The sequence below is a fragment of the Suncus etruscus genome, chromosome 9, assembly GCF_024139225.1.
Source record: "Suncus etruscus isolate mSunEtr1 chromosome 9, mSunEtr1.pri.cur, whole genome shotgun sequence".
NCBI lineage: Eukaryota > Metazoa > Chordata > Mammalia > Eulipotyphla > Soricidae > Suncus > Suncus etruscus.
Genome location: NC_064856.1, coordinates 18,335,968 through 18,360,355, shown reverse-complemented (window position 1 = coordinate 18,360,355; position 24,388 = coordinate 18,335,968). Strand labels below are relative to the sequence as shown.

At 48.8% G+C, this 24,388-nt stretch overlaps 1 protein-coding gene across 1 annotated transcript in view; it reads right to left on the bottom strand.

Annotated features, from left to right (window-relative positions):
* PIGU (phosphatidylinositol glycan anchor biosynthesis class U) overlaps positions 1-24,388 on the bottom strand; it is a 107,561-nt gene that overhangs the window by 1,227 nt on the left and 81,946 nt on the right. Inside the window, exons 10-11 of the mRNA XM_049779273.1 lie at positions 20,743-20,867; positions 11,580-11,722 (exon numbers count right to left, since the gene is read on the bottom strand). Of these exons, the coding sequence (XP_049635230.1) occupies positions 11,580-11,722; positions 20,743-20,867 (268 nt within the window). The remainder of the gene's footprint in view (positions 1-11,579; positions 11,723-20,742; positions 20,868-24,388) is intronic.

The following is a 24,388-nucleotide window of genomic DNA, read 5'->3' as shown; positions in this document are numbered from 1 at the left end:
GTCTAAACATACTACCACCAGTTCCCCCACCTCTTGCTGCAGTCACAGAGGCCCTTTCCCTTACCCTGAAGCCCTGCTCTTCTCTTCTTTCCCATTTCTGTCCTCAGGTCACTGAGAAGCCATCCCTTGTGCACAGCCTGCCCTGGTCCTGCTGAGCCCCATAAATCGTTGGCATGCAGACAAGCCAGTCTTGAGTCATTTGTTGGTCTGAGGGACAGCTGCTGGTTGAGGCACTGTCCCAGTACTGGGCAGGGTCCCTATGAGTTCTGCCTCCATAGTGTGGGATCCACTTAGTCTTTCCTGTCTGGGCAAGACTCAAATACCAAGCGGGCTGGAGGGAGAGACCCAATTTTAAGGCGCTTGCCTTGTATCCTGTGTAGACCCTGATTTTTTTTTTTTTGTTTTTTGGGCCACACCCGGCGGTGCTCAGGTGTTACTCCTGGCTGTCTGCTCAGAAATAGCTCCTGGCAGGCACGGGGGATCATATGGGGATCATATGGGACACCGGGATTTGAACCAACCACCTTTGGTCCTGTATCGGCTGCTTGCAAGGCAAATGCCGCTGTGCTATCTCTCCGGGCCCTAAACCCTGATTCTTTTTTTTTTTTTTTGGTTTTTGGGCCACACCCGTTTGACGCTCAGGGGTTACTCCTGGCTATGAGCTCAGAAATCGCCCCTGGCTTGGGGAGACCATATGGGACGGCAGGGGATCGAACCGCGGTCCGTCCTATGCTAGCGCTTGTAAGGCAGACACCTTACCTCTAGCGCCACCTTCCCGGCCCCTAAACCCTGATTCTTTTTTTTTGTTTGTTTTTTTTTTGTTTGTTTTTTGGGCCACACCCGGTGACGCTCAGGGGTTACTCCTGGCTATGCGCTCAGAAGTCGCTCCTGGCTTGGGGGACCATATGGGACGCCGGGGGATCGAACCTCGGTCCGTCTCCTAGGCTAGCGCAGGTAAGGCAGGCACCTTACCTCCAGCGCCACCGCCCGGCCCCTAAACCCTGATTCTTATCCCTGGCACCACATATGATCTGCTGAGCACTGCCGGGGTCACATGTGAGTACAGAGCTACGAATAGCCCCGAGCACTGTACTGGTAGGTGTGTCACAGCCATCCCCCAAAAGCCCACTAGCATTCCCCTTCTGAGACTTGGGGAGCAAGTATTTGCCAAGCTCAGCCTTAGAGTCTGTCGTAAGTACTTCAGCAGGGGGTGGAGTTGCAAGACCTCTGGAGGGTGGAGAGTCCTGGGGCTTAGCAGGCACCCACTCCCCACCCCACCCTGCTCGTGGTCAAGGTGTTAAGCACCTGGTAAAGAACTTGGAGCTGCCTCAAACTCTGTCTTGGGCAGCCTCTCACATGGGAACGGCCAGTGACCAGAGGGCTGGAGCACGAGCTCAGCTCCAGATAAGACCCTCCGTGCATCACTACAGCTACCAGGATGGTTCTGCTCTTGCCCAAATCAGTGTTTTGGGGGCCCTGCAGGGGCTGAAGGGAAGTGTGACCAGGAGACCAGGTATGTCCCCAAAACACCCACTGCTGAGGCAGCAGAGCTGGTGAGGTCAGAAGCAGTTCTCAGGGGCCGGGCGGTGGCGCTGGAGGTAAGGTGCCTGCCTTGCCTGCGCTAGCCTAGGACGGACCGCGGTTCGATCCCCCGGCGTCCCATATGGTCCCCCAAGAAGCCAGGAGCAACTTCTGAGCGCATAGCCAGGAGTAACCCCTGAGCGTCACGGTGTGGCCCAAAAAAAAAAAAAAAAAAAAAAAAAGAAGCAGTTCTCAGAGTAAAGGGAGCTGCCCTGCGGAGGGCGTGCCTCTGGGACTGAGCTCCAACCCAGCACAGATGGGGGCAGGTGCCATATCCTAGTTTAAACAAAAAATACAAATAAATAAGCTCCAAAATCACACATGGTCAGGTAAGTAGGGGGAAAAATTACGAGGGAGTGGGTCTGGGGCACTTGGGGCTTAAGGCAGATCCAGGTTCGATTCCCCAAAGAAGGCCCATACAAAGAATAGGGTACCTAGGCACTGCCAGGACTGATTTCTGAGCACCACTGGGTCTGGCCCAAAGTCCCCACTACCCAAAAAGTAAATGGGTATTGGGGCCTGGGGGCAGCAACACCTGCCTTGCAAACTTGAGGCAACAGTTTGATTCCCAGCACCTCTGCACAGGAGTGCGATCCTGGCACCCCTGGTGCCTGGGATCTTCCCACCCCACAACAAAGGGTGATCTTGCATGCTCGCAGCTAGATGTGTATGAGCACCACAACTGAAGTATACAAGCCCCGGCAAGCATCACAACCAGTCACCCAGTCGCTACAACGAGAAGCAGTAAGGAAAATTAGAATTTATCAATTGATGGGCCGGAGAGATAGCATGGAGGTAAGGTGTTGCCTTTCATGCAGAAGGACAGTGGTTTGAATCCCGGCATCCCATATGGTCCCCCGTGCCTGCCAGGAGCGATTTCTGAGCGTGGAGCCAGGAGTGACCTCTGAGCACTGCCGGGTATGACCCAAAAAAAAAAAAAAAAAAAAAAAAAGAATTTATCAATTGATTTCAAACCTTTAGAAATAAACGAGGGAGTAATGATAGTAGAAATTCCTTTTTTTTTTTTATTTTTTATTTTTGGGCCACACCCGGCATTGCTTAGGGGTTACTCCTGGCTATCTGCTCAGAAATAGCTCCTGGCAGGCAGGGGGGACCATATGGGACACTAGGGATTCAAACCATCAGCTGCTTGCAAGGCAAACACCGCTGTGCTACCTCTCTGGCCCCAATAGTAGAAATTCTTTTTTTTTTTTTTTCAGGCCACACCCGTTTGATGCTCAGGGGTTACTCCTGGCTAAGTGCACAGAAATTGCCCCTGGCTTGGGGGGACCATATGGGATGCCAGGGGATCGAACCGTGGTCGCGATCTTTCCTTGACTAGCGCTTGCAAGGCAGACACCTTACCTCTAGTGCCACCTCACCGGCCCCACCAATAGTAGAAATCCTTAAGGATTCTTCCTGAAGCAGAGCCTGAGCTCACCTTGTCCGTTTAACACAAATGCTGAACTGTAGTTAAATTGCCAGCTAATACAAGTTAATTAAGATACTACTTGCCAGTGTTCTTGGTGATAACTGATCAATGTTATGGAGGCTGGTTTGAAGAGGGACCTCAACCTACCCCTCCTCCCAACATAGTGGTTATGAATCTATATAAATCAGAACAGTGCTTTTGGTAAAAACACAAAGAAACAGATGGGGCCAGAGAGATAGTACAGTGGCTAGAACTTTTGCCTTCTGGTTGATCTGGATTGACCCCAGATACCATATATAATCCCCTGAGTTCCTCCAGCAGTGATCCCTGAGTACAGAATTAGGAGTAAGCTGTGAGCACCTCAGGTGTGGCCCCAAAACTATCACCAACCAAAAACAAAAACCTCCCTACTAAGAATTTCAACGAAGGGAATCCAGAGAGATAGTATAGCAGATAAAGCACTTGCTTTACTAACAAAAGCAAGTTTTTGATAAACTATCCCCCCACCACAAAAAAACAAAAATACAAAAAAGAAAACAGACCAATCAGGCTTCTGCTTTCTGATGCAAAGAAAAGGAATTTATATGATAGAGAGCAGGCTTGATTAGAACCAGCAGTGATTTTCTTTAGAGGAAGGATACAAAAAGAGTTTAGAATGTACTTTGTGGGCTAGAAAGACGGTACAGAGGGTAGTAAGGTGCTTGCCTTGCACATGGCTCACCCAGGTTTGATCTCTGGCACTGCACATGGTCTCCCGAGATCCACCAGGAGTGGTTCCCATCATGCACCACCCCAACATCATGCAAATCTCATTAATTTTAGATTATTTATATAATGGGCAACAAGAAAGCTAGCTAGTATTATGAGAAAATACCATTACTTCTAAGAAATAGAAAGGCTGAAGTAAGGAGCAGTAGAATGTTTCAACTGCTCAGGTATGGAGTGTAAGATTTCGTTAATGGGTTGGAACATATCCAACATGCATGACGTCCTGGTCTGATCACGAGCACAACCTAGCCCCCACCCCCCACTATTTTGGTTTGAGGATTACTGCTGGCTCTGCACTCCTGGATCATTCCTGATAGGTTTGGGGACCAAACCTGGGCAGGCCACGTGCAAAGCAAATGAACGAGCTACAATCGATAGACTTGAATTGCTTCAGAAAAGATGGCACCACTGGGAAAAGCTCAGGGGGATGAGGCACATCAGCTAGCCCAGTACCATACGTGATTGGCATTGGTGAGGCTCAGTGGGCTGTGAAATCTTCATGCATACATTTGCTGCTTCTGCGCATGCCCATCCCGGAGCAGGTATAGTCCATCCTGATTTCTCCAGCAGCATCACCCCCACTCCCCAATATCACAGGCTCTCTATGTGACCCCTATAGTGAGGTCACTTCCAGTAGGCCTGCCAGGAAGGGTGTGCAGCCTGCACCCAGCCTGACTGGCCCTCTGCAGCTGTTAGCTGCTCCTCATCCCCAAGGCCCTGTCATCCTGTGGGAGCCCCTCTGATCATATTCCTCTCACTGCAGCCAAAATGGGCCCAGGAGCCCATTTAGGCCACAAGACAGTATTTGAGATCCGAGGCAGCAGAGGGTATGAATTTGGGGTATCTAGAAATCATGGGGTTCAGGAAATTGCTTAAGGTATTCAGGCCTGGGCTGTAGCTTTCTAGAGAAGCAGATCCTGGCAGGGAGTTTAAGAACCTTGAACAAGTAAAGCAACTTGTAGAGCTGGATGGGGTTCTGGGGTGATCTGCTAACTCAGGAGCAAGAATGGACGCTGAGTAGAAGGAAAGATGCTGAGACAGCATCTTGTGCCTCTGCTTGCCACGAGACATGAGGCTCAAACAGCCTCTGCCTGTCAGCCCTCACCTCTCCTTACCAGGATGCCTCCAATTGCAGGCATCAATCTCTCTTCAGCTCAGAAACTAAAGCTTAGCCTAGGCTGGAGAGACACATAGGGGTTAAGACACACTGCGATTTAATTCCTGGCATTGCCAGTGTGGCTCAGAGACCCCTAGGATGGTAGGGTCTGAAAAACACTGAGAGGAGACTCTAGGCCCCGAGTACCTCTTGGAAGCATCCCCCAAAAGACAGCAGCTTGGTCTGGTCCTCAGAATAATAAGGGTCAGAACCAGTGTTGTCCTCAGGGATCACTCCTGGTGGGCTTTGGAGACTATATTCAATATATATATATATTATAGTATATTGGGTGCCAGAGATTGAACCTGAGTTGGCCACATGCAAGGCAAATACCCTCCCCACTGTACTATTGCTCAGACTTGTTTTTGTTTGTTTGGAGGGCCCCATGTGCTGCTGAGCGATAAAATTGGGCCTCTTTTTTTTTTTTTTTTGGTTTTTGGGTCACACCAGGCTGTGCTCAGGGGTTATTCCTGGCTCCAGGCTCAGAAATTGCTCCTGGCAGGCACGGGGGACCATATGGGACGCCGGGATTTGAACCGATGACCTCCTGCATGAAAGGCAAACGCTTTACCTCCATGCTATCTCTCCAGCCCCAAAATTGGGCCTCTTACATGCAAAGCACAGGCTCAGTCCACTGAGCTCTTTTCAGCCCTAGGGTCCTTGTTTTTAAGTTAAATTAGGGTGTTATTTTTGGGGGGGGTACATCTGGTGATGCTCAGGGCTTACTCCTGGCTATGTGCTCAGAAATCGCTCCTGGCTTGGGGACCATATGGGATGCCAGGGGATTGAACCCCAGTCCATCCTAGGTCAGCTACATGCAAGGCTAACGCCCTACCTCTGCACCATTGCTAAGGCCCCAATTAGGGTGAGTGGTATATTTTACCTTACCCTTTTATGAAAGCGAAATTTTTTTTTTGGTTTTTGGGCCACACCCGGCAGTGCTCAGGGGTTACTCCTGGCTGTCTGCTCAGAAATAGCTTCTGGCAGGCACTGGGGACCATATGGGACACCGGGATTCGAACCAACCACCTTTGGTCCTGGATCAGCTGCTTGCAAGGCAAATGCCACTGTGCTATCTCTCCGGGCCCTGAAAGCGAAATTTAACTTATTTTTTTGCTGCATCCGGTGACGCTCAGGGGTTACTCCTGGCTATAAGCTCAGAAATCACTCCTGGCTTGGGAGACCATATGGGATGCTGGGGAATCAAACCGTGGTCTGTCCTAGGCTAGCGCTGGTAAGGCGCTTTGTGCCACTGCACTATGGCCAAAAAAGAGAAATTTAAACACGTTCCTTTTTGTTTATAATATAATCCTTGATGACCATTCTGTAGGTCAATGACATTCAGGAGAGAAAGGAGGGAAGGAAGAGATAGAGAGAGAAAGAAAGGGAGACACAGGGAATAAGAGAAAAAAGGAAGAGGGAGATCCCATGAGGGAGAGGAAAAGAGAAGAAAAAGAAGGGAGAGAAGAAAAGGAAAGAGGGAGAAAAACAAAGAGGAGAGAGGAAGTGAGAAAGAGAGACACAGAGACAGACTGACAGAACACGAGAGCATGATTCTTCTCTTGGTTTCCTGCGTGAACGCCCCCTAGGAATTGCTCTGGGTATTTCAGTGTCTGGTGCTGAGCTTAGGGACTCACACATCCAGTATTCTCAGCACATGGAGGCTGTTATCCTGTTCTCAAGAAAACTGCAACCTAGAGAAGTGTGTCGCTTGGTCACATGGTGAGGAAGTGACCTAATCTCAATATCTCCCCCCACCTACCCATCACACCCATAGCGCGCGCGTGGACACACAGACACACACACATTCTCTCTCTCTCTCTCTCTCTCTCTCTCTCTCTCTCTCTCTCTCTCTCTCTCTCTCTCTCTCTCTCTCTCTCTCTCCCTCCCTCTCTCTCTCCCTCCCTCTCTCCTCTCTCTCTCTCTCTCTCTCTCTCTCTCTCTCTCTCTCTCTCTCTCTCTCTCTCTCTCTCTCTCTCAGTTTTACTATTGTCATTCCTGGTTACTAACTCTGAGACACTATTGTAATTAGCAAATGACCTGTCCACATGCTGAAAATACTTACTGGCCTGAGGGAAAAGGACGGGCCTAAGTCACTAGTTGGCCTGCTGGTGTCACTAACAGGTTACTGATAATAGGTTTCTCAAAGGGCCTGGCACTGATTGACACAGGTAACACCATCTGCATGCCCAGGCATTCTAGAGAGTTCACTCCAGAACATTCTGTCTCACCTGCTTTCTGGGAGGCTGGGGCAGAAAGAAGAGAATGGGCCACAGAAAGTACCATCTATCTAGGAGAGGGAGGACAGCCTGATACTTAACTACCTCAGGGGGGCTCTGGCTGCAGTCTCAGGCAGGGGAGGGCACAGGGGAGACAATGGCCACAGACACCAGGTTCCAGCAATGGCTGGAGAAAAGCTGAGGACAGCTGCAACCTCCTGACCCCAGCCATTGGGGGTGCCTGGTCCCCTGTGGCCACCGCCCATATGGTCTGTCCACATCTGCAAGTGTTCTTCCTGGACACTCACAACAGAAAGGAGAGTCTTGAGCAGTGGCCACACAGTTGGCACCGCTGGCAATGGTCACACCATGTTCTCTCTGGCTATCTGGGTTGCTTCAGTCCATAAATATTTGCTAAGTGACTGCTCTGAGCCAAGCCTTGAACTTCTTTTGTTTTGTTTTGTTCTTTTGGGCCATAACTGGCAGTTTTGAGAGGTTACTTCTGGCTCAGAAATCACTCCAGGAGGTGCTCTGGGGACCATATGGGATGCCGGGGATTTAATCAGGGACTACAACATGCAAAGCAAATGCCTTGCCTGCTGTACTATTCCTCCAGCCCCCCAAGTGACATTCTTGGCTGCAGAGCCATGAAGCTCTCACAGCAATGGGCTTAGGAGGCATTTGACCCAGCAGTTGTCTGGCTCTGGGCCCAAGAGGTCCCTGGCACAGATGTGCCGCATGCCTGAACATGCCAGGACACCACAGGGAGGCAGGGTCGGGTTATGACTTGTCCAAAGGGCAAATTGGAATCATCTGCCAAAAGGCACCAGGCACAAAAGGTATCTCTGGCCCAGCAGGACCTCTGCCTGGAATCCATCCCAGAGCAGCCTGGCCCATGTGCACATGAGCATATGGAAACCCAGGCAAGCCTCTTCCGTGAAGAGCAGCCAAGTAACCAGAAACCACCTTCCCCACCAGGGTTAGGGGCCTCTCTCTTGTCCAATAAATCCTGCAATAGCCTAACCAGAGCCATGTCACGAGCTTAGCAAAGATAGGATGTGACTCAATGGTAAACCTCAAGTTTTACACACACAAAACCTATGCATCCCGGGCACCACACTAATAATAATAAAAAATCATAAAATGGGAACATTATTGGAAAATAGCATTTAGGCAAAGAACAGCATTTAAGGGCCCGGAGAGATAGCACAGCGGCATTTGCCTTGCAAGCAGCCGATCCAGGACCAAAGGTGGTTGGTTCAAATCCCGGTGTCCCATATGGTCCCCCGTGCCTGCCAGGAGCTATTTCTGAGCAGACAGTCAGGAGTAACCCCTGAGCACTGCCGGGTGTGACCCAAAAACCAAAAACCAAAAAAAAAAAAAAAAAAAAAAAAGAACAGCATTTAAAGTGCTGTTTATTTATAAAAGCAAGGAAGCTTTGTTGGGGAGCTGGGACCAAGGGCCCCGATCATGCTTCCCATGCAGGTCAATTTTCAAGCCCTTGCAGACCCAGTGGGGACAGCTCCTGAGACACTCTCTGGCCTGGTCTCTCCCCACTGCTCATAGACTGAGAAAATGCAGGGCTGAGCATGTACTGTCCTAAAATGGCCATACAAAAAATAGCGGATATTGTATTAACAACTTTATTGGTAATTCAATAATTTTCACAAATATAACTGCTAAATAACTCTCTCCCCTTCTTTTTCTATCTTTTTGTTTTGTTTTGCTTGTGTTTTTTTGGGTCATAGCCAGCGGCACTCAGGGGTTACTCCTGGCTCTATGCTCAGAAATCATCCCTGGCAGGCTAGGCCCTGCAGTGGTCCTCAAACTATGGCCCACGGGCCACATATTGTATTTGTATCTGCTTTGTTTCTTCATTGCAAAATAAGATATATGCAGTGTGCATAAGAATTCGTTCATAAATTTTGTTTTTACTATAGTCAAACCCTCCAATGATTTGAGGGACAGTGAACTGGCCCCCTGTTTAAAAAGTTTGAGGACCCCTGGTAGGGGACCATATAGGTTGCTGGGATTTGAACCACCTTCCTTCTGAATTCAAAGCGAATGCCTTACCTACGTGCTATCTCTCCGGCCCCTACATTTTTTTTTTTTTTTTTTTGTGTGTGTGTGTGTGTGTGTTTTTTTTTTTTTTGGGTCACACCCGGCAGTGCTCAGGGGTTTACTCCTGGCTCCATGCTCAGAAATTGCTCCTGGCAGGCACGGGGGACCATATGGGACGCCAGGATTTGAACCGATGACCTTCTGCATGAAAGGCAAACGCCTTACCTCCATGCTATCTCTCTGGCCCCACATTTTTTTTTTTTTTAATTCTGTATTTTCTTTCTATGTTTGAATAAGTTCACTTTCTGTCATCCTAAAACAAATGTATCATGATCAGTTATGTCAACTATGTAATTTCTTTTTTTTTGTTTTTTGGGCCACACCCAGTGATGCTCAGGGGTAACTCCTGGCTATACGCTCAGAAATCACCCCTGGCTCGGGGGGACCATATGTGATGCCGGAGGATCGAACTGTGGTCCGTCCTAGGCTAGCACAGGCAAGGCAGACGCCTTACCGCTAGAGCCACCCCTCAGGCCCTAGAATTTATTTCCTTTTAATAAATTTAAAAAAAAAATAGCAGACACACCACTCATGGAAAAGCCCAAGGTTCCCACCCTGCAGCTGTGGTGGGAAGAGCCTCCCTGTGGTCCTCCACAGGGCGTGGCGGCTGCAGCATGCTTCGCTCCCCTTTTTTTACCCTTGACAAGGATGGATTGGAGCTGGGAGCCTGTGGCACAGAGGACAAGGCCTTCCAGGCACTTTTACAAGAATCCTTATGAGAAATCCTGAAGGGAGCAAATTTCTGAGCATGTTTCACATCTACATGTGGGAGGGGGACTGGGAACTGATCCACAGCAGAACCACAGGATTTAAAATATATGAAGTGGAGGTTGGAGTGATAGCACAAAGGTAGGGTGTTTACCTTGCAGACCTGGGCTTGATCCCCAGTGTATAGTCCAGTGTATAGCCAGGAGCGATTTTTGAGCACGTAGCCAGGAGTAACCCGAGTGTCACCAAGTGTGGCCCAAAAACCAAAAACCAAAAAAAAAAAAAAAAAAAGAAGTGGGGCCAAAATGAAAGTACGGCAGATAGAGCACTTGCCTTGCATGCAGTCAACCTGGGTTCAATTCCCAACATCCCATATGGTCCCCCATGCCCTTTTGGAGTGATTCCTGAGGGCAGAACCAGGAGTAACCCCTGAGCACTGTTTTGTATGGCAAAAAATAATTTAAAAAAGGAAGATTGGGGGCCGAGCAATAACACAGTGGTAGGACATTTGCCTTGCACATGGCTGACCCAGGATGGACCTGGTTCAATCCCCAGCATCCCATATGATGCCGGGGTGATTTCTGAGCGCTTAGCCAGGAGTCATCCCTGAGTGTAACCGGGGGTGGCCCCAAAACCAAAAATAAATAAATAAATAAATATAACAAAGGGAGATTGCTCTGAGGGGAGGGCTGGAGTTTTGCCTTGCACACAGGAGTCCTGGTCCTCCCATTGCCAAGCTAGACACAGCCCCTGAGCCTGGTACCCCAAACCCTAATCAACCAAACAAAACACACTAATAGAAAACCTGCCTTTTTGTTTGTTCATTCTGGTCACACCTATCTGTGCTCAGATCTTACTCCTGGCTTTGCACTCAGGAATCACTTCTAGTGAGGTTTGGAGAACCATAGGGGATGCGAGGGATCTAACGTGGGTCAGGCATGTGCAAGACAGGCACCCTACCCACTGTACTATCATTCTAGTTCCCCAGAAACCTGCCTTTGTAACAAGCTCTCTCAGGTATGAGGGAGGCCAGCACTTTGCTTGGGTCCTCCTCTGTGACCTCTCCCAGACTCCAGTGGCCCAATATTCAATCCAGACAGCAAGAGCCCGACCCATACTTCTTTTCTGCCTTTGTTCCGCTGTCCCCAATGTCTGATAAACCTCTGCCCAGCCATGGGGCAGTCCGGAGCCAACGATACTGGCACAGGAATGGAGGCCCCTCAGACATAGATCCAGACTCTTGGCTCCTTCGATGATCCTGTTAAGTGTGCTCCCAGCTGTAAAGACAGCTGCATCCATTCTGGGAGGCCCTGTATGTCAGCCAGATTCAGGGGTTACTGTGTTCTTCCCCTCACCTCCCCACCGGAATGTGAGCTCCTGCTCAAAGACAGTTCAGAAGCGTGCAGATCCCTGGGACCAGGCCACAGGTCTGGGGCCATAAAAAGCTCCCTGCCCTCCCCCGGGGTCCCATATGGTGCCAAGCCAGGGGCAATTTCTGAATGCTTAGCCAGGAGTAACCCCTGAGCATCATACGGGTGTGGCCAAAACAAAACAAAACAAAAAGTTCCCCTCCCGCTCTGCCCTTGACTCTCACCTGCCCCACGTTGAAGGTCAGGGTGATGGCATAGAAGAAATTTGAGTTGGCACTTCCTGCGTAAATCCAGAGGTGCCACAGGACGGGGAAAAGCAGTGAGCAGATGATGATGATGCAGGTGAGGACAAAGACATTCCGCAGGACTGCAAAGACAGGCACAGTTAGCACAGTGCAACTTCTCTGGATCCTGGTCCTGCAGGAGGGAAAGGTTTCCAGGAGGGTCTGGAAAGGGGCTCAGCAATAAAGCTGAGGCCTTGGGTTTGATGCCCAAGATCACCAAAAGGCGAACAAAAGTAAGCCCAGGTGCAACTCCAAGCAGCGCTCTCACCCCCTGAAGCCCACAGTGCCAGGGCAACCTCAGTCCCTGGATCCCCGGCTTCGGCGTGCCCAGCTGTGGGAGGGCTTGGATTCCCAGACGACCTGAGTATGACTGTGGCAGGAGACCAGGACGGAGTGGGTAAGAGGTTAATGTCCCTGGGCCTGTGAAATCCTGCCCCCTCCCATCTCTCTCTCAACAGTGGTTGTTCCCCTCTTTTATGACAAAGGTGTTTTCTGCTCAAAAGGACCACATAGTTAATTCCTGCAGAGCAGAGCCTTTGGCTTTAAGGAGCAGATGTTTCTTCTCCAACTACCTGTCTCAGCCCCCTGCTGGACACACCCCTTAAATACACCTCACTATTCCTCAGGTGATCTAAAAACCTGATGCCCTTCCTCCGTCCATCTCAGAGGGAATATGGGCTTCCTTCAGGTCCTGGGGGCTGGGGAAGGCAGCCGAGAGAGGGCACAGTGTGGCCTCAGAGGGACCTGGGTGAAAACATAGGTGTTTGCCTGTGCTTCCCAGCAAGCTTCTCTGAAATGGCTCAAGGGCCTTCTCTAAGGAACTGCCAGAACCAGCACCACCACTGAGACGGTGCTTCCCGCTGCTGCTGACTGTGTTCCTGACTAACGCAAAGGTCTCAGACCTCATCCTTTATTTTAGGGTTCAGTGATATCGTGGGCTGAGATCCGGGTGCCTGCATCCCCTCTGAAGGCAGGAGGGGAGATCTCAAATGCATGCTCACAGGGGCTGCCTGCATTTCTGTCTCTTGTATGCCTGGCCTCCTTTCCCATTTTTTACAAAATAGGTCCATTTTTAGAGCATGTTTATGTTTAGTATAAATTGAGAGGAAGGTAGAGACTTCCATGCACCTTCTATCATCTTTTTTCTCCCTCTCTTTGGTTTTTGGGTCACACCCGGCAGCGCTAGGGGTTACTCCCTGGCTCTATGTTCAGAAATCGCTCCTGGCAGGCTCGGGGGACCACATGGGATGCCGGGATTCGAACCACTGTCCTGCATCCTACCTCCATGTTATCTCTCTGGCCCCTTTTCTCATATTTTGTCTTTTAGCTTATGGGTCACACACTAGGATGCTCAAGGACTACTTTTGGTTCAGTATTCAGGGGACCATATGATGCCGGGATCAAACACAGGCCTCCATGGGGCTGGAGGATAATACAGCAAGCGGGTGAGGTACTTGACTACATGCGACCAACGCAGTTAAATTCTCAGCACCACATATGGTCCCTGAGCACAAACACTCTGAATATAAAAAACAAAAACAACAAACCAGGCCTCCAGCACACGAACTCTATGCTCCGGCCTGTCATATTAGCTGTCTTTTTAAGGGCTTGATCTTTTTTTTTTTTTTTTTTTGGTTTTTGGGCCACACCCAGTGACGCTCAGGGGTTACTCCTGGCTATGCGCACAGAAGTCGCTCCTGGCTTGGGGGACCATATGGGACACCGGGGGATCGAACCGCGGTCCGTCCTAGGCTAGCGCTGGCAAGGCAGGCACCTAACCACTAGCGCCACCGCCCGGCCCCATGGGCTTGATCTTTTTAAGGGCTCGTGTGACAGTGGCTCTGGGTAATGAGGAGATTCCTCCTCACCGAAGGGCCTCACTTTAAAGGTCTTCCACATGCTATCTCTCTGGCCCCAGTCCCTATTACTTCTTCATCACATTTGCCTTCCTGTTCTTCAGAAACTCCAATGACTCTTTCTTTTTTTAAAACTTTATTAATTTATTGATTAATTGCTATTTGGGCCACACCCAGCAGTGCTCAGGGGTTACTCCTGACTCTGTGCTCAGAAATCACTCCTGGCAGGCTTGGGGGACCATATGGGATGGCAGAAATTGACCATGTCCCTCCTTGGTCAGCCGCATGCAAGACAAATGCCCTACCACTGTGCTATCTCTTTGCTCCCTCCAATTATTCTTTTTTTTTTTTTTTTTTTTGGTTTTTTGTTTTTGGGCCACACCCGGCGGTGCTCAGGGGTTACTCCTGGCTGTCTGCTCAGAAATAGCTCCTGGCAGGCACGGGGGACCATATGGGACACCGGGATTCGAACCAACCACCTTTGGTCCTGGATCAGCTGCTTGCAAGGCAAATGCCACTGTGCTATCTCTCCGGGCCCCCTCCAATTATTCTTATATTATTTCCTTGAACTCATTCTATAGTTCTCTGATGTTCTTCATTTCTTTCAGACTGTGTTTCACCTTTTGCTGTTTCCTAGTGGTTTCCTTCATCTCATCTTGGAGCTTCTCAATCTTCTGCTCAGCTTCTGTTATTCTACTGTTCTATTGTATTTTTTTTAGTAAACTACCATGTTTTTCATATGTCATTTCTGATTTCATATGTGTTGTTTTTTATTTTTTGTGGGGTCCACACCTGGCACTAGTACTAACACTCCTCGCTCTGAACTCAGGAATCATTCCTGGTAGGCTTGGGGACCATATGGGATGCTAGGGATTGAACCGAGGTTGCCGCATGCAAAACAAGAACCCTGTGTTATCATTCCAGCCCCTATATAGTAGGTTTTAATTTAAAATCTTATACTCTCTGTGTTTTCTTTCATTTTTCCTGTTTTTTGTTTGTTTGTTTTATTTTTGGGTCACATTTGGCAGCGCTCAGTGGTCACGCCTCACTCTGCGCTCAGAAATTGTTCCTGGGAAAAATAAAAGAAGTTGTTCCTGGCAGGCACAGGGGACTATATGGGATGTCATGAACTAAACTCATGTCTGATATCTGTCCTGGGTCACTGTGTGCAAGGCAAATGTCCTATAGCTATGCTATCGCTCTGGCCCCTCTTTTGTGATTTCTTTGTTGACTACCTGTGCTATCTATTTCTGAGCTCATGAACATCCTTACCATGGTGTCATTAAAGATTCCATGTCTGGGCTCGGAGAGATAGCACAGTGGCGTTTGTCTTGCAAACAGCCGATCCAGGACCAAAGGTGGTTGGTTCGAATCCCGGTGTCCCATATGGTCCCCCGTGCCTGCAGGAGCTATTTCTGAGCAGACAGCCAGGAGTAACCCCTGACTCGCTGGGTGTGGCCAAAAAAAACAAAAAACAAACAAACAAAAAGATTCCATGTCTGAGAATTTGCTGAGCTGGCTGGTATCTTCAGTTTTCACTCACTAAGCTTAGTGGGCTTCTATGTGTTTCCCCATTCTTTTTCTTTTTTTGATTTTTGGGCCACACCTAGTGAAGCTCAGGGGTCACTCCCGACTATACGTTCAGAAAGCGCTCCTGGCTTGGGGGAACCATATAGAACACCAGGGACCAAACCAGGTCCGTCCTGGGTCAGCCACATGCAAGGCAAATGCCCTACTGCTGCACTATTGCACCGGCCCTCCCCATTATTTTTCTAGTGTTTTTGCTGTGTTGGGAGGTTGGTTAATCTTTGTAGTTAGCTGCCCCTAAAAGATGCTTAAGGGTTAGGCTGGAGATTACACTATCCTCTGTCCATTCTTACAGAATGATAGGAAGAATAACTATAAACAGCATGGAATTTGTTGAGCTCATCTGTCAACACAGCCATGTAAGCTGTGTGGAGGCTGCTGGAAGGGGTGGACTCTGCCTTCCGGTCCATAATAGGTCCGTGATGTCTGCAAGTGGGAGGCCTTACCTGGGATGGTGGAGCAGCAAACACAGAAGGTCCTTAAGGGTCATTCTTTACTGAGAAGCAATAGGTGGCTTTTTATAGCGAGTGGTTGTTGAAAAGACCTTTCATTTTTGAATGACTATTAGGCACTGTTCTTTTTTTGGTTTTTGGGCCACACCCGGGGGTGCTCAGGGGTTACTCCTGGCTATTTGCTCAGGAACAGCTCCTGGCAGGCACGGGGGACAATATGGGACGCTGGAATTTAAACCAACCACCTTTGGTCCTGGGATGGCTGCTTGCAAGGCAAATGCCACTGTGCTATCTATCTCTCCGGCCCCAAATATAGACATTTCTTTTCTTTATTTTTTTTTGGGGGGGTTTTGGGCCACACCCAGTGATGCTCAGGGGTTAACTCCTGGTTCTGTGCTCAGAAATCACTCCTGGCTCAGGGGACCAAATGGGACTCCAGGGATCAAACCCAGACCCATCCTGGGTCAGCCGTGTGCAAAGCAAACTCTACTGAAGCGCTATCGCTCCGGCCCGGCAACTGTTCTTTTTTTTTTTGTTTTTGTTTTTTTTTGTTTTTGGGCCACACCCTGTGACGTTCAGGGGTTACTCCTGGCTATGTGCTCAGAAGTTGCTCCTGGCTTCTTAGGGGACCATATGGGACGCCAGGGGATCGAATCGCGGTCCGTCCTAGGCTAGCGCAGGCAAGGCAGGCACCTTACCTCCAGCGCCACCACCTGGCCCCACCGGCAACTGTTCTTAATGAATTTAGCTCAGTTGGAATTTGACAATTGTGTTTTCAGAGAGTAGTTGAAATGTTAGTGGTCAATGAAACCCTGCAATTTGGAATTATGAGCCTACAAGGTGCTCTTTCTAGCTGGCACTGCTGAAGTCACTGGGTCTGCAAAGCTGAGTGGGCAAAGTCCTGAGCCAAGTCGCCCTGAAGCTTCTGTTCTCTAGCTGCCAGAACAAGAAGTCTGGGAATGCAATGCAGGTGTGTCCAAAAAAAAAAAAAAAACCCAAACAAACAAACAAACAGCCCATTATTACACCCTAAAGGAGAACAAAGCTATATTCATTCCTCCACTCCACTGTCTTACATGTACTATTTCTCCAACCCCTCTCAGCAGTTCTTTTGTGGAAATCATTTTGTGAAATCATTTGTGAATTTGTGATTTGTGAATATCATTTTGCTGAAAATGTACCCCATTTCAAAAATAAATGGACCTGACATCCCAGGGGGTTATGTTCCATGCCTTTGGCCATTCTGAATTTCAGTCTGGGTGACAAGAAGGTGGCCAAGAGCACAGAGACAGAGAGAAGCCCACAGCACTCTTAGGCACAACATGAGCATGGCCCAGACACATTCCTGGGCGTCTGGAGAGGGTCACAGTATTCTGCTGGCTTCTGGTCCATGGTGACCTTTGCAGGAACAGGGAGCTGCTACCTACTCTTGTTGGCTGACAGGCCAGAGGATTAGAGCTATTTGCCAAAGCAGATGGAGCTGGGGGCCCAGGGCACAGAACAGTTTGTTCCAGGCACCAGGTGTCAGAGATGTCAGAGATGACTGGGGCCTAATAAGTCGAGAGGCTGACCCCTGATCACCTGCTGAGCTGCCAGAGGTCCAGTCCCTGAACATTCACCTGGTGGCTTATCTGATCTCTGGCTCTGTCCCCAAGAAGCTGGGACTTTTAGCAAGTCACCTTCCCTTCTCAGGGCAGGCATTCCAGGGTACATGGGAGGGCCACTCAGGGAATTTGGGGACCTTGATGATTGGTTGATAGGTATATGGGAATGCATTGCAGTATATTTATTAATTTATATGTATTTTTATCAGTATAGTTTTCAAAAATACTTTAGAATTAATAAATCTCACTCTCTCTGCCTTCAGGAAATGCTTTGCCCACCCGACCAGCAGGCTGCTCCCTAACACCACAGTTAAGCTGCTGTGACTCATGCTGGCCCCAAGCTCCAGTGTTTGGGACTTCACTTGGGGATGGGCCCAACTGCCTCTTCGCCACCCCATAGAGAAGTAAAAAAAAAAAAAAAATAGGTAAATGGGAATGAACAGGCATGTTAACATCAGCCTCTAGTGTTCCAACTGCATCTTTAATTCATGAAAAGTCTGAGCATGAAGCCTTTTCAGAATCGCCAGAGTCCCAAGAACTCCCCCTTCCCCAAGACACTCCTGAGAGGATGATTCACAGCTGTGATCGCAAACAGATACACAGAGTCTGAGGATTTCTGCCACGGGAGCTGGACATGCGGGAGCACCTAAGGCTCCCTGTAAAAGCTGCAGAAGCTCATTTTTTTCCAGTTAAAGAGCAACAGCCAGATTTACAGAAGCCACTTCTGTGCCCATCACTTATAGGCCTCTCTGAAAGATGAGTTGAGTACAGGGATTCTCTAGGACTCCGGCTAACAAGCCTGAAGCTTTGATTATTCAGTAAATTATTCAGGAAACTCCCTACATATTTATTACTAACCATAGTAACAATATACATGTAATAAATATTCTTATATCTTTAGCTATATTTCTCTTAATGATGTTTGTTTTTGTTTTGGGGTTACTTTTATATCTGATGTGTTAGTCATTCCAGGTGGTGTTTGGGGGTCCTTGTGCATGACTGAACTTGTGGTTCCTACATGCAAAGTTGCGTTCCAAACCTCTAGGCCATATCCTTGTCCCCATTTTTATATTCTTTCTCTCTCTCTTTTTTTTTTTGGGGGGGGGGGGTGTCGGTGGTGCTCAGGGCTTACTCCAGGCTCTGCACTCAGGAATCAATCCTGGCTGGCTCTGGGGTCCATATGAGATGCTCAGAATGGAACCTGGTCAGCTACATGCAAGGCAAAAATGCCTTACCTACTGTACTATCTCTCTAGCCCCTATATTATTACTTACTATGAAAGCTATTCTCCACATTTAAGATTTAAACAACAACAACAACAACCACAATAAACCAACATACAAAAAGAAAGGTTCAGAAATGATAAATGAATTTGCCCAAAATGCCTGTAGGGAATGCCATTAGGGAAGCTGAGCTCAGCCAGTGTTCAGACTGTTCAGCAAAATAAGTAAAAGGCATCCTGTGCAGAACAGAACTAAGAAAATAATAACCCTCCTTTGGAGGAGAAATGATGTCCCAAAGACCCATCCTGTCACATCCTGGGGCATATCCACAGTGACTTCCTCACTTAACACTGGCTACTGTGCTGAGGGCCCCAGGTTGACAGTGAGCCCTAGTCCACATGGTTCTTGTTTCTAATTTTGATTTTGGGCCACGCCTGGTAGTCTCAGGGGACCATATGGGATGCTGGGAATCAAGCCCGGGTTGGCCGTGTACAAAGCAAGCTTTCTACCCTGTGTGCTATCTCTGGTCCTCTCCCACATGATTGTCTGTCAGGTGTGATGTCACAGGCAGAAGGTGCCTCATCCTCCTTCCTGTCAGGTTGGTCCAGTCACCAGATTGACCTGATCTCAGCCGGCCTGATCTGATCTGTTTGTTTGGTTTTGTTTTTTTGGGCCACACCCATTTGATGCTCAGGGGTTACTTCTGGCTAAGTGCTCAGAAATTGCCCCTGGCTTGGAGGGACCATATGGGACACCGGGGAATCGAACCGTGGTCCTTCCTTGGCTAGTTTCTTGCAAGGCAGACACCTTACCTCTAGCGCCACCTCACCGGCCCCAGCCAGCCTGGTCTGACCACCCACCCACTGTTTAATCTTCCACTCTCAGAGGCCCACTCTTATAGGCCAGCTTCCTCCTGTCAGCTGGTCAGTTTCACTTCCTGGTTGACACCCAGGCAGTCCCAAAACAACAACAAAGGCTCACACCCTCTGAAGATGGGACTTTTCCACTTCACTTCAGACATCTTGCTGGGCACCCATGATAGGCAAAGAAAGTTCTATGGTTACCCACCAATTTTACTTGAGAGAATCAAGAGATGCTGGGCCATCAACTCTACTGTTTTATTAGGGAGGCTTAAAAAAAAACAAACAAAGCAACCCATCCACCAACTTTGGCCACATTTGGGCCAGGTTCATCCTGGTCTGGTTGCCAGAGACAAAGGCAAGTGAGCCTGACACAAAGCCCAAGGGAGCTCAAAGGACCTAGGACAGAGGATGAAAGTCTGAGGGAGGGCATCGGAGGATACCAGAAGCTTAAACACACTGATTGCCTCTCCACTGCCTTCTGAAGAAAGGATGGGAAAAATTCCTTCTGGAGCAGGAAGAGGAGTGTTGGTCATTAGCCTTCCACAGAACCTGCAGTGTTATAACTGGGAAATGGTTCAATACTGGTTTTTACATTGCACTAATATAATTGTCACCAGTTGAATGTGGCTTCATAGCTTTCAGTTTCTTTCTTTTTTTTCTTTTTTTGTTTTTTTGGGCCACACCCGGTGACGTTCAGGGGTTACTCCTGGCTATGCGCTCAGAAGTCGCTCCTGGCTTGGGCAGACCATATGGGACGCCAGGGGATAGAACCGCAGTCCATCCTAGGCTAGCGCTTGCAAGGCACACTTTACCTCTAGCGCCACCGCACTGGCCCCAAAGGTTCAGTTTCTTAGTTCTTAGTTTCTTAGTTCTTAGAGTCTATTGGACTCTGCAGATATGGGACATTACCAGCATCAGAGAAAGTGCTGGTTGGAGCTCCTGATCTGGATTCCAATCCCAGCCCTGCCACTTACCAGCTCTCTGATAGTAAACAAATGCTCTACTTTCTTTCTTTTTTTTTTTTTTTTTTTTTTTTTTTTTTTGGTTTTTGGGCCACACCCGGTAACGCTCAGGGGTTACTCCTGGCTATGTGCTCAGAAGTCGCTCCTGGCTTGGGGGACCATATGGGACGCCGGGGGATCGAACCGCGGTCCGTCTCCTAGGCTAGCGCAGGTAAGGCAGGCACCTTACCTCCAGCGCCACCGCCCGGCCCCCTACTTTCTTTCTTATCAGTATAGTGGGTGACTTCTTTCGTCCAAGGTTAGAGTGTAGGTAAAACAAACTAATGCGTGTGTCACTCATGGATCACTAGGTACACTGTGACATTCACTACATGTTCAGGATTTTTATTCTGTCAGTGTTTTTGGTTTTTTTTTTTTTTTTTTTTTTTTTTGGTGGAGGGAGCAGATTGGGCGCTTCTGGAATAGCCAAGACCTAACAAATACTGCTTCCCTGTTTTCACCAGGGGCCAAGATGATACAGATTTGTGACCCAGAGGGTTTTAGAGAAAGTACTCACATCTGTAGAGATGATTCCACACAGGGAAGAAGGCCATGTAGAGGGCCACGTCCCCCACTGTCGGGTAGGACTTGAAGATGGAGATGATGGCAATCTGGATGAACATGAAGAAGATAGGGTGCTCCCTGGGACAGATGAGGACAGAGAAAGCTCAGTCGGCATAGATAAATAAATCAACCAATAACTCCCCAGATATATTCCAGGGAACTTCAGACTAGGGCTGACTCTGACAATCCCAAGACAAAGGGCTGGGGTTTGAGAGACTTGTTTAATGGGCTGAGCATGTGTTTTGCATGCAGATCAAGTGTTTGTATTTGGGCCACAATCAGATGTGCCATGGGCTAACTCCTGGCATTGTACTCAGCAGAGCAGCAAACATTAGAGACTCAGAAATGTTCCAAGATGATGATGAGCCCCAGCAAACACTAGAGGAACAGCCCTTGGAGGCATTTCCCACCAGGCCCTGCCTCTACCAGCTTGTCCTTCCCCCAGGAGCCACTGAGGAAGAAAACAAATGAAGTCAGTGTTTTTAAAGACTGGCTTAAATGACTGCTTGTCAGAGTCATTAGGCACCTCCCTTGCCATAGGTCCTCTGAGAACTGGGCTGGGGCAGGAAGTGGCTCTTGCAAATGCTTTTGTCTGGACAATACAGTTGGTGGAACCACTGAGATCACCTTTCCAGGGAGGAAACCTAGAGCTCTGCAAGAACTGGACATTGTCACTTCACACTGGTAAGAGTTACAGTGACCTCCTGAGCCCTCACTCCAGCTTGTTCTCACGAGAGCCTAATTCTGCCTCCTCTTCCCCTGAGGCAGGCCACACTGTCACCTGCACTTCACAGAGGAAACTGAAGCTCAGAGATGCTCCTGTTCCAGAATCATGCTCTGGAAAGCACCATCAGGCCTGTGATGGGTGAGGTGTGGACAGCTGGGGCAATCTCCTTGGTCTCCTGAGGGAAGCCACCTGGGGAGATGCAAGAGCTTCCACAGTCCTTCCTGCAGGACATTCATGCCATGCACCTGAAGGCCCTGCTCACAAAAGTTTTCTTCAGAGGTTAATGACACCTTGTCTTGCAGGTCGAAGGTCATGGTGACTCAGTGGGTAGACATTTGAGATTCACACAAACAGATTCACACCCAAACACTGTTTACTTCTACAGCAAGAGCCTTGTTCAAAAGCCAGGCTAGCAAAGGCAGGGCAGCCAGTGGCCTCTAAGAAGGATGGGTATGAATACAGAAGACATCTTCCTAAAGATGGTTCAAACAACTGTCTCTGTGTGGCTGGGATGAGCCAGTAAAGGCTGCACCTGCCTTGCAACTTTGCAAGTGTATGGTCATGAGTTCAGGTACCTGGTGTCCCAAATGTGTCAAGTGCGATCCTGGCAGTCCTGCTCTCTCTGATCCCCAATATCAAAAGACAAACAAACAGTGGCTAGAGCCACTGGTTTTATTTATTTATTTATTTATTTATTTATTTATTTATGTTATTTATTTATGTTATTTTTGGCTTTTGGACCACACCCGGCAGTGCTCCGGGGTTACTCCTGGCTCTACATTCAAAAATTGCTCCTGGGGGACTGGCAAGGTGGCGCTAGAGTTAAGGTGTCTGCCTTGCAAGCGCTAGCCAAGGAAAGATCGCGACCACGGTTCGATCCCCCGGCGTCCCATATGGTCCCCCCAAGCCAGGGGCAATTTCTGAGCGCTTAGCCAGGAGTAATCCCTGAGCATCTAACGGTGTGGCCCAAAAAACAAAAACAAACAAACAAACAAACAAAAACAAAAATTGCTCCTGGCAGGCTCGGGGGATCACTATGGATGCCAGAAATCAAACTCAGATCCCTCCTGGGTCGACTGCGTTCAAGGCAAATGTTCTACCGCTGTGCTATCTCTCCAGCCCAAGGAGTGATTTCTTTCTTTCTTTTATTTTTTTGTTTTTTGGGCCACACCCAGCGGTGCTCAGGGGTTACTCCTGGCTGTCTGCTCAGAAATAGCTCCTGGCAGGCACGGGGGACCATATGGGACACTGGGATTCAAACCAACCACCTTTGGTCCTGGATCGGCTGCTTGCAAGGCAAACGCTGCTGTGCTCTCTCCAGGCCCCAAGGAGAGATTTCTGAGCATAGAACCACCAGGAGTAACCCCTGAGTGCCAGGTGTGGCTTAAACAAACAAACAAATAAACAAACAAACAAAAGGAGCCAGATATTGGGGCCAGAATGATAGTACAACAGGGAAGGGTATTTGCCTTGCCTTGCTGACCCAGATTTGATCCCCAGCATCCCATATGGTTCCCTGAGCAGAGCCAGGAGTAACCTGAGTGCTGCCAGATGTGGCCCCAAAACAAAAACACACACACACACAACAAAAACACACACACACAACAAACACACACATACACAACACCAGATGTTCTACATAAGAGTTTGAGCCCCAAAACAAACACACACACCCCCCCCCAGATGTTCTACATAAGAGTTTGAGCCCCAACACAAACACACACACACACACACACACACACACACACACACACACACACACACACACACACACACACACACACACACACACACACACACCAGATGTTCTACATAAGAGTCTGAGCCCCAGCACCTGAGAGCAACCCTTGGGCACTGAGCTGGGATTACCCTCTCAGAACCACCAAGTGTGACCCTCCATCTCCCCCAAAGGAGAAAGACGTAAGAAAAAAAAAAAGACCAGTAAATCTGTGATGCCTGAACATGGAGACCAGCATCTTCCACAACACTGGGTGGAAGACGCCACATGAAGCAGTTCATGCAAGGGAGGCAGTTGGAGGTTGGAGGGAGGGGTGGGTTTTCTGTCCATAAAAGAGAAGAGGGGCTGGACTTATAGCACAATGGTAAGGTGTTTGCCTTGCACGTGGCCAACCCAGGACAGGCCTCAGTTCGATCCCCGGCAATCCCATATGGTCCCCTAGCCTGCCAGGAGAGACTTCTGAGCGCAGAGCCAGGAGTAACTCCTGAGTACCACCAGATGTGACCCAAAAACAAAACATAAACAAAACAAAACTAAAAATAAAACAAACAAGAGGGGAACAGTAGAGGAGGACAGTGACCTGCAGGGCCACTGTCTTCTTTTTTTTTTTTTTTTTTTTTGGTTTTTGGGCCACACCCGGCAATGCTCAGGGGTTACTCCTGGCTGTTTGCTCAGAAATAGCTCCTGGCAGGCAAGGGGGACCATATGGGACACCGGGATTCGAACCAACCACCTTTGGTCCTGGATTGGCTGCTTGCAAGGCAAACACCGCTGTGCTATCTCTCCGGGCCCAGGGCCACTGTCTTCTACTGCCCACCTGTGGACCACGTAAGTGTTTGGGAGAAAGCCACACAGTATGGGTGTGACCCAAAAACAAAAACAAACAAAAAAAGAGAATTCTTTCCTGCAAAAATACGAAAGTTTTTGTGGGTGTCACACACCTGTTATAATGCTCACATGTACTGGGCTGCAGTGCTCTGAAATTGCACGCTTCCGTTTTTGGGTCACACCTGGCAGCGCTCAGGGGTTACTCCTGGCTCTACGCTCAGAAATCGCTCCTGGCAGGCTTGGGGGACCATATGGGATGCTGGGATTCGAACCACTGTCCTTGTCCTTCTGTATACAAGGCAAGCG